The sequence below is a fragment of the Labrus bergylta genome, chromosome 10 (genome assembly GCF_963930695.1).
Source record: "Labrus bergylta chromosome 10, fLabBer1.1, whole genome shotgun sequence".
Lineage (NCBI taxonomy): Eukaryota > Metazoa > Chordata > Actinopteri > Labriformes > Labridae > Labrus > Labrus bergylta.
In genome coordinates, this window is record NC_089204.1 from 12,112,762 (window position 1) to 12,123,190 (window position 10,429).

Here is a 10,429-nt window from a genome sequence, read left to right on the forward strand (position 1 = left end):
GTGAAGCTGCAGGATTCAGACAGAAGGAGCGCTGGGATGAAACAACATATCCCTCCCTGCTGCCGCGTGAGCAGTCATGGAGGAAATGGAAAGAGACCCAGTGGAGGCGCGTGGAACTACACATAACCCACAGCAGTCTGCCGTCAAGGTGACACATCATTACAGCTACTTGGAATACTTTAATTATATAAGCCAACATGTGCCTGTGTAATAGACTATAAGCTATTCTATATCCGGGATTTCTCATAATAGCCTAGTTATGAGCGTTTTTTTTTTTTTCCCCCATCACGTATTTAATAATGTTTTTACTATATGTGCCAGGGTCCGCCATTCCTCTTTCAACACTGCCATGCTATCCACAGGAAGCCTCCGACATGCATACAGCTTGACTATTTTTAATTCTTATCTCATCTATATGTCAAAACCGAGATGCATATCACCATCCACTTCCTACTAGCCCTCCTTCATATTAACAGCATTTAACTTGTCAACAATGGGAGAGCTTTTATTATGAAGGAGACAGGAAAAGCTCTGTATTAATTGCCAAGGTCGCTGGTAAAAATTCTCCCTCTCCCATTTACGACAAGCTGTTATCAAGTCATTCAATTTCATGTAAGATGGGGACAACGAAACAAACTCCTTTTGTTTTGCCCATGAAATATAACAAAAAAAAAATAGATAGTCATTGTTGAAGAAATTACGAAGACTTGACTCTGTACAATAAGACTCAGTTGACTCAGATGGCTTACGATGATGAAAGTTTATACATCAGATGAACACTCATGAGGAAACATGATTCAACATCACACTTCTGTACTCGTGTCTTGCTCAATCACATCTGCCGAACTTCTCGAAAGGCATCGCATATATCCTAAAAGACATTCTCATTATCAGGGTCATGTCACATTGACCCACCTAGACTAAACTGTGACGTCTATAACACTGGAGCAGACAATAAGTCTACCAAACATCCTTGCAGATATCAGGAAGAACAGCTGACACTCTCCAAGCTGTCCTTGGTGTTCAAATAACAACTGAGCTCTATCAGGCCTGACTGACATTAGAGAACAGTGAAATGACATCTGTACATTATAATCTAAATAACTACAGAAATTCCACCACAGTCTATGTAGGCTATTTATTCAATTTTATTGTATTTTTTTTTTTTTTTGGCAATAAAACGATAACATTTTTTCTAGAATTTAACCAGCTGGCCTGCCTTTAGATGACTTGGGCTCATGTATGTAGGCCTATAAGGAAAAATAACAAGGTTAAATGAGACAACGAAGAGATAAACACGCATGGCGCTTAACATGGTAATCATGCCCCCTGTTTAACAACTTACAGGAACATGACATTAGCATTTTAAAAATCCTGGCGGGTAATAAATCAAACAAGCCATCCCTGCCTGGGATTAGCTCCGTGCTTTTTTATGTGTGGATACATTTCTCCATACCAGTCATTAAACCCTCTCATATGACCGGATGAACCTCAATAAAAACAAAACTGTTGTTCTTCATCTTAAGCACACAGATTGCTGTGTAAGATTGTGTTACGAAGTACAAGTGTTTTTATTTTTATCTCAGTGTGGAGGAACTGATGTGGTCTCTCACATGCAGAGCCGGGGGAGGATTTGTTAGAGGGCTGCCCCTTCAACTGCACATAAATACACTGTGTTGGTTGTACTGCACAGTATACCAAGGCTACATCATGTTGAGAATACACGCAACCTACTGATAATTTTTGGTGTTTAATAAATGTAAAATGTGCTGGTAATTTAGAAAAAGTTATATGCTAACATCAGAAATAAGTAACATAAAAGGATGCACATTGCAGGACACAGAATCTGCAGGATTCATGTCGTGAACAGGTTATTCAAAAACCCAACACCAACCTCAAGCTGTTTTTCCCATGATGCAATGCCTGGGCCTCTTTACCGCAACAATAGCTCTGTTCATTGTATCTCTGAGCATCCTGCTGGTCACAGGTCAACTGTAAGGTGACCTGAAAAGATTTCTGCAAAGACCGTCTGAAAAGAGCAGAGGGGGGTTTAACGTATTTTTAAAAGTGCCCTTAAAACGCGACATGTGAACAATGAAGAAAAAGGTCAAAGCTCTGATGTGTTCTTACATGTCAGAGGACTTTAATGAACTGAAACCACTGATTACGTCACAATGTACAAGTCCTACCAGAGCTAATTAACTGCTTTAGTTTATTATATTTGTTATTCATGGACACTAAAAGGATTATGCAAACAACCAAGATTAATGTTGGGCTTTTATTAAACATCACATGTCCAGAAGTGAACTCATCCACTTGCTGTATTGTTCCTGATCACAGCCAGGAAGTGACTGCTATTTATTCAAATATCTTCTATTTATGCTTAAAATAGGAGCACATTGTAAAAAAACTCAGGGTTCTTATAAGGGATGTTACATCATGTTCACTGAGCAGACATCTTTCCCAAAATAGTTCTTACTGAGCGTTCTCTGCCTCCATCACGAATGCGTTCTGTGCCTCTTTATCATCTACGTTTTGTGTCATTTAAAAGAGCTTTCCTACTATAAGAATACATGGATTGAGGTCTAAATAAATATCAAGTGTTCATTTCAACATCACACGTCACAAAAGAGTTCCTGAAATGACATGAATTGGAAGATTAATTTGGTATTGTACTGACTGTAGTGTCAGTAAGCTTGGTGAGCTTGGACGATAGCTGAGGGAAGGGGAGAAAAATGTGGTTTGAGAAGAACTTGTGGAGAAATTGCACTTGTGATATTTGAAATTATTCAGGCACTTGCAAGACAAAAAGCAAGATGACATCACTGTTTTAGTGATATTTAAGAAGATATACTTTATTATTTCGCAAGGGGAATTTCAATTTTACCCGCAGTCGTTGAACATGCTACACACAAATGTGCTGAAATACACACACATGGACAGGACCCTATGGACCGCCACTTCTCCAGCTACCAGACCAACTTCCAGACTTAGTTCACAAGACTGAGCTACACAAATTGTGCTGGCTTACTGTCTATCCTTCTCCTCTTCATTTCACCCTCCCCCCAGTACAAATGAGGGGAATTGAATTTGTTCTTGCTGCTCACAGCATTTACTGTAACAACGCTCTTCCAAAATGTTCTTTTGGAGCGGGAAAAAAAAGTTCAAATGAATAAATCCTATCTTTTCGAGAGGATTCTGCAGTTTCAGAATAATAACCTTTATCAAATTCTGCCAGAAATATTTTTGGATTTTCCATGTGGTCCTAATGGTTATTCATATGATACATGATGACGTTGGTATAAATATTCACTGTACACTATATTTAGTCTGCTATGCACTGCATGTTTTCCTTCCTGTACTAGAGGACGCTGTGTGTGTGTGTGTGTGTGTGTGTGTGTGTGTGTGTGTGTGTGTGTGTGTGTGTGTGTGTGTGTGTGTGTGTGTGTGTGTGTGCTCGCATGTGTCAGTGGCCGTGAAATGTTCCTTTTAATGAGCTGCTCTGCCAACAACACAAACAGCTGTTTATTGATTGTCCTTATTTTGCTAGATCCAGCCTGTGGGGCCAGCCTCATGTGCATTATTCAGTTTGTGTGCCTGCCACCACAGTAAACTGCTCAGTGGCTCGGTTGTCAGAAACTGGAGCTGACACCTTCACTACTTCACCAGCAGGTCGCTACACTCAGCTCAGTGTCACATTCTTCCAATTTCAAAGTACTTCAGTTTACAAACCAGCATCCCGGTGGCACAGAGAGTTTGAAATGTTTACCAATTTATTTTCTATTGTGTCATTTAAATACTTTTTGAAAATATAGAAAACAAAAACAATGATGTTTACACTCACCAAAACACATCAGTGTGTATAAACATCATATAGAGCTGCGTTGTATTAAATACACTTACAATACATATTACATTACATATTGCATCATGGGTTTGTTTACTCCCATGTTTGTTAGGCAGCAGTTATATTTTTACTGCCTTTCTTGGAACATTTCTACCTTTCATGTTGCAACCACCAGCTGTCGATCACTGAAATAGCATGAAACCATTGACAGAAATGTGCAGCATGTATGCATGTGCATTCTTGTGCACATTACAAATGAAACAGGTACCCACTTTAAATGACTCCATTGTTAAAAAGAAAACTCAACATGGTGCCTTTAAAGGTAAAAAGCATCTTAACATTTCCAAACATATACCACAGGTAATCATTCCTATTGTTTTATACTGATTATTTTACAAATGATATGATTTAGGTTCAGTTTCAGGTGACTTTATTTGTACCCGTAGGTAGATTTGTTTGCAGCCAGCGAGATCGACATCCATCATGGCACACAGATTACAAAACAGATGTAACAATGAACAACACATTAGAGAGAAGGAGAGCTATTAAACCGACCAAAACATGATAAAAAACCTTAAACATTAAAATGATAAACAATGTACTCAAGGTTTCAACAATCAGATCATAAGGGAGAGAGAAGTCTCAACTGATAATATCAATGAAAAACAAAAATAAACAATCTCTTCAGGCTGGGTAAAAATACTTATTGGCCATGAATGAATAAAAGTGTTTATGCAAATATGGCTAAAGCTGTTTTTGTACAGCTTCGTCCTGCACCTTTGGACTAAAAGCCTCCAGAGGGGAGACTGTACAGAGGGTGGGAATCATCTTTTAAAAGCGAGGTAGCTATCTGCTGCAACTGTCTCGTATATAGGCACGCGAGAGAGGACTATTTACCGATCTGATTTAAGGAATGTCTCTTTTAAAGATATTTGATTGAACCCAGACACCAAAGAGAAAGACAAGACTTTAGAGTACAACATATCGTGAGCTCTTAATGAATCTGGTTATGTGAAAAATTACAATATCCTCCTTTGAGAAGAAGTTCAGATATGTGTTAGTGTGTTTGCAGGATTTAGTAAACACAGTCATTCATCATTTTCCTTTTCTATAAACACTTCCATGATTTAGCTGATGTATCCTTACCTGGTACCTTTAAAACATTTGTCCTGGCTCTTAGCTCATTGTATGATTTACACATAATGCACTCAGAAGTTTAATGGTCGCTATCCTTCATTTGTTTTAAACTCAAACGTTTTTTATAAAGGCCAAGGGAGATACAACAGATTACATAACTATGACCTCACAATGGTTGTTTCCCTAACTTGCCGCAACAGAGCTGAAGCATTATTTATACATCTGTTTAACAGGTTTGGTTTAGCTGGTTGTGACAATAAGATTCATCTTTTTTTGTGTGTTAAAGTTGGTGAAGCACTCCTTTTCTTTTCTTTTTTGGAGCGGAACGATCATGACGAAAAACTGTTAAGGTAAAGGCTTTTGCATCCGTCTTTCATGCAAATACCCTGTTTTATCATGAATACACAGAATGACCCATGTAAACCAATGGAGAATATTCTTCATTCAAAGCAGCCAGCCAAGGTCTGTGGCGATAAGAAGGCTCAGCACTGCAGCAATAAATGCTTACAGGAAATGACACCAACAAATATAAACCTGGACTTAAACCTGTTCATTGATAATCAGACGGGCAAAGCGCCTCGACACGGCTCTCCATTTCAGCATTCAGCGTCAACTACAGGTAAGGTACTTGATTCATCAAAAAAAGGATGATTGTGTTATCATTTGTATAGTCAGATTAAAAAAGAAATTGGGCCCTTGAAAGGGAGTGGCCACAAAACCTCAACTTAGTCTGCCTTCTTTTATATAGTACATGTATGATGTGACATATGAGGATGGAGTACTTTTCATCTATGGATTGTTATATCTTCATTTCTGTTTTGTTATATCACCAATTCAGAAATGAGAATCTCAATGGTTTAGCCTCTTTTTTAAGTGTTGCTGTTATGGTATTTATACCACCTGCTTAGTACTAAACAAGCTGTTGAAGAAAGAGGGGGTAGACCTGCTTTATTGACCAAACCAGGTTCAAAGAGGAGTGAATATTAGACCTATGTTAGACAGAAAGACAGAACAACAACTATACGATGATAATATGTTAGGGCGTTGTGGTGGAGCTGGTATTGATGTTTCTCTCACATGATTTCTGCAGCTTTAAAACAACTATTGAACCAAAACCTTCATTTTATTTAGCCACATAAATGATATTGAAAACCTCACAACCATTAAAATGCGTTCTTTTTGTCCTTAAAACAGTACCTTCTGTATTTCTTTCATCATTTTGCCAGTATTATTTCCACTAACATCCCCTGAAGCTCCACCAGAAGTATTGAGCTTCATTGTAATTGCTGATTGCTGCTGTAGAGATTCACAAAAATGTTCCATCATTGATTTAGTTTCATTTATTTGCACCTCTGACCCTGAACAAATGATTCCATTGTCAGCAAACACTTGTTGATCTGTTACTTTATTAAAAAATAACCCTCCTAATTAAATAAACAACACTGAAACATGTCAGCGGTGCTTGATTAAAAGGCCTGAGGATTTATACCTAATTTGGAGTGATTTTACTCATTGGCAGTCATTGATTCAAGGGTGACATGATAACTGAGCGCTCTGCTCAGGAAACCAAAAGTTTTGTGTTTAAGATTTCTGCTTTGTGCTTATTTTATTTCTTAAACAGGACTTATTCTGGTCTGCCTTTTGGCTGAGTCGGAGAAGGTCTCCATTTCTACCTACTGTATCACCAGATTCAGCTGAGCAGCACACTCTGAAGATCTCCATGTTAATCTGAACAGCTGAACACATAAATAGCCTCTGTGTTGCCTCTTATGGCTGAGCGCAGCACAGAGACAGCAACTGTCCCCGTCCTCACCAGTGTCACGCACAATCAGAGTGGAAACGGCACCACACCCCTTGGCGTCCAGGTAGCCAGCGTGATCAGCTGGTTGACATTCAGCATCGGGCTGCCTGCCATTGGCCTGGCTATTTACACCCTCAAAAATCTGTCCAAAGGTTTGTACTGACTCCGCTCTTCATGTGTGCACCCATCATTGAAAAATGTATACACCCTGCCTACACCTCCTGATTTCATCTCAAAGCAAGTAGAAGAAGGTTGAGGGGCTGTGAGGGGGATTTGCTTGGTCAGTGCAGAATTACAAAAAGATAGGAATTACTGGAATTAATAGTGTTAATTTACCCTTTCTATCTGTAGCCTAATAATCCCATTGGAGGTATAGGCATGCATTAAATGGATGTAGCCAAGAATTTAACAAGATTGATGGGCTAGCCAGTATATATGCCTATATATTTATATTTTTAAAGGTAACAAAACGGAGTGGCCACACATAAATCCTTTAGGCTTAGCTCTTCAAGGACTCAACAATAAAATTGTCTTCAAAGTCTCAAACTAGAGTATAGCAACAAGAAATGACATTGAAATGTTAAGAGTGCTACTAACAGCCTAATGCAACACAGGCCAAGCTGTTGATTGATTCCCACCTGAGACTAGGCACATAGCCAGTCATAGATAACAGGGGAAGCGCTCGGACGTCCCACTTCCAAAGTAAATGGAATGCAACCTTAGCTTGATGTTATGGACTCTGAATGAGCGGGTGACGTTTGTACTGTTCCAGTGCAGGTTTTGGAACTTTGTTAAATTTAAAACTCATTCGTTCTTTGGGCTACTGGAGCTAGATGGAACCATCTGTTATATTTTTCTAAAAATATTTTTAGTACAATTAGTATAAAATAAGTGAACACTGAAATTCATGCTATTATTATTGATCCTGGGCCGGCATTAAGCTGCACTTTTTAGTTGTGTGACAGCAATGATGTCATTATCGGTGGCCGTGTAGTGTCAAACTGTTCTTTCTTATTGTACTGAATGAGTGCACAATATGGTCTACTATATAGTGAGAAGGGAATGAGTGAGTGATTTCAGACAAATCCATAGACTTCATTAAAAACGGATTTATTTTGGCAGCTAGTGGCATCACCCCCTACTGGCCATTAGAAAGAAATACAGGTTTAAGAAGCTTCCACATATGCCTCACTATTAGTTAAACTAAAGCAAGGGGCTACATCCATTTCTTATGTTGAGTTGAGTCTTGCTGCTTGTAGATATTTTTTAATAGTACAACAGTCATAAAAATGTAACAATGCCAGAGTAAGAACAAGATGTCTGGTTTAGTAACAGAAGGCTTCATCTTTAGTGTAACGTTATCGAGTACAAAATGACTTCTAGGACCAATGCCACCAAAATATCTTTGTAAGTGGTACCCATAGGCCAATCAGCAACAATATTACTGGTACCAGAGGTAGTTTAAACACAATGTAAAAAAATGTTAAAAGCAAACTCAAGACCTACCTGTTTAGTCTAGCTTTTAACTGAATCTCATTTCATCTAGTTTTATTACATTTTTTACCTCCTGTGTTTCCTCATTGAGAATTATTGAAAGCATTTCCTCAGTCCATCAGTACCTGTTTTTATGTAGTTATTTTACCTTAGTTTTTGGATTGTGGGGTAGGGGTGGGGTTGCTGTTTGATTTATGTTGATGTAAAAACACTTTGTGATACATTGTTGTACAGAAAGTGCTATACAAATAAACTTTGATTGATTGATTGATAATGCATACCCTACTTGCAGTGGTAGTAGTCATAATTGTCACAGTTTTAACAACACATTTTTCTTTTGTTCTTTCCAGGTGAAAACAAAATTCCCATACATGTCATGTTCCTCCTGGTCTCTGACATTATTAGTTTCTTTGGTCGTCCGAAAGTGAACCCTGACATGGAAAGTGGAACTGTCTTCTCTTCAAATCCCACAGACTTCATCTTCTATTTTGGTGTAGTCACCAACATCACTCTCATGGTGTTCATAGCTCAGGAGCGCCATCTCGTGGTGGCCTACCCACAGTGTCAGGGCTGCTGCATCAGCATCAGGCGGTCTCCTGCAGTCGCCTTGTTGGCGTGGGCTGCTCCGTTTGGGATCCTAGCCCTGGCGGTGCTGCACTACAACCTCTGGTTTGCTGTTTCTCTTCTTGCTCCTTTCCCCCTTCTCCTCTTCTTCACTGTGGACTCCTGGAGGGCCCTGATCTGCTCCAGAACTAACCCTACAACCCCAGAGAGGAGGAGGGCGGTGTTGGGGATCGGTGCAATCTGGGCTAACTACACCTTCCTCTACACCCCCTTCATCCTCAGCATCCTCTTAGATGCTCTGTCCTTTGAGGAGATTGTTTCCTACCTGGGCCTGGTGTCTCACCTGTTGCTCTACCTCAGCCCTCTGGTGGACCCTTTTCTTTATATTTTCATGACCAGAGGGCTCAAAGAGGTGCTGCAGGCGCTGCCCTGCTGTCACAGTTCAAGTCGCAAAGAGAACATGAGACCCACTGTGGACACTGTGGCTGGGACTATAGAGACAAGACTTTGAGGAGGACACGGAAAATTATCCAAACACATTTATCGGTTCAGTTTGGGACAGTTCATGCTCCTGTTTGGTTGCAGGAGCAGATAACAAAAACCACCATTTAGATAGAAACAAACTGGCTCAATGGCATGAGCACATCAGTTGTATCTGTGAAGTGTCAAGTCAAGTAAGCCTTTCATGAACATGATTGGATGTTGCTGGTTAGCAGGTATGGTTTAGTTATATGACAGTCCTTCGAGGTCCTCACAATCTTGTTGGTCACTGTAAACCACATTAATTTGCAGCAACTTTCCAATAAAATGATTTTTTATTTTAAGAATAACGTAGTCTAAGTTTTGCTGCGTTCAGAAAAAAATCTTGTTACATAATATGATTCAATACTTAGCATTTTGTGACCGCTGGAAAGGAAGGGTTTCAACAGGGCAATCCTTCAAGACACATACTGGAGGCAAGACGAGTGATTATCTTCATGACATGTATTTTGTCCTATGCTGTCCTAAACTTTTACAATATTGTTAGCCTCTTAGCATAATTGCCTAAGTCATATCTTAAGGTTTTCAGAAAAGAAGGAAAAACACATTTCAATGTGACTGGAGTTCACCTCGGCAGTTCATAATTCCTACGATTGACTGAAATGACATTTACTGTATAGAAAGTTGAATAAAAATGATCTAGCTTACCAGATGAATCAAAGAGAAGAGCTAATGCTTCACTTGTGGTCAACTGAGACCTGTTTTTCAAGGGGGCCACCATTTTAATGCATGGTGAATCAGCAGTGTTAGGAGAGTAGAGTTAGGCAGATTTGGCCAAAATAAGACTTAGGCAATTATGTTATGAGGCTAACGATATACCTGTATATTTGAAATTGAGGTTTAATCATTGTTTTTTTACCTATAAGATGAATCTGTCATGGTCATATGGTAGTCTGTCAAAGCTAAGATTTATTTATTTTGACATTATTTATTTATATTTTGACATTATTTATTAAAAGGATTTTGTTGTCTGTCACTTGTACTTTACTTGAAATAGTCAAGTATTTAATTGCAAGACTTGTATGCAACAATACACTTGAATGTTG

The 10,429-nt window shown here is 39.0% G+C and overlaps 1 protein-coding gene across 1 annotated transcript; it reads left to right on the top strand.

The window, feature by feature from the left end:
• The first annotated feature begins 9 nt into the window (after window positions 1–9).
• On the top strand, window positions 10–10,422 carry LOC136180337 (adrenocorticotropic hormone receptor-like). The gene is made up of 3 exons (XM_065959340.1): window positions 10–148; window positions 6,606–6,937; window positions 8,630–10,422. Exons 2-3 carry the CDS (start codon window positions 6,754–6,756, stop codon window positions 9,352–9,354), a joined length of 909 nt encoding a protein of 302 aa, XP_065815412.1. The 5' UTR covers window positions 10–148; window positions 6,606–6,753; the 3' UTR covers window positions 9,355–10,422.
• Window positions 10,423–10,429: the final 7 nt, after the last annotated feature.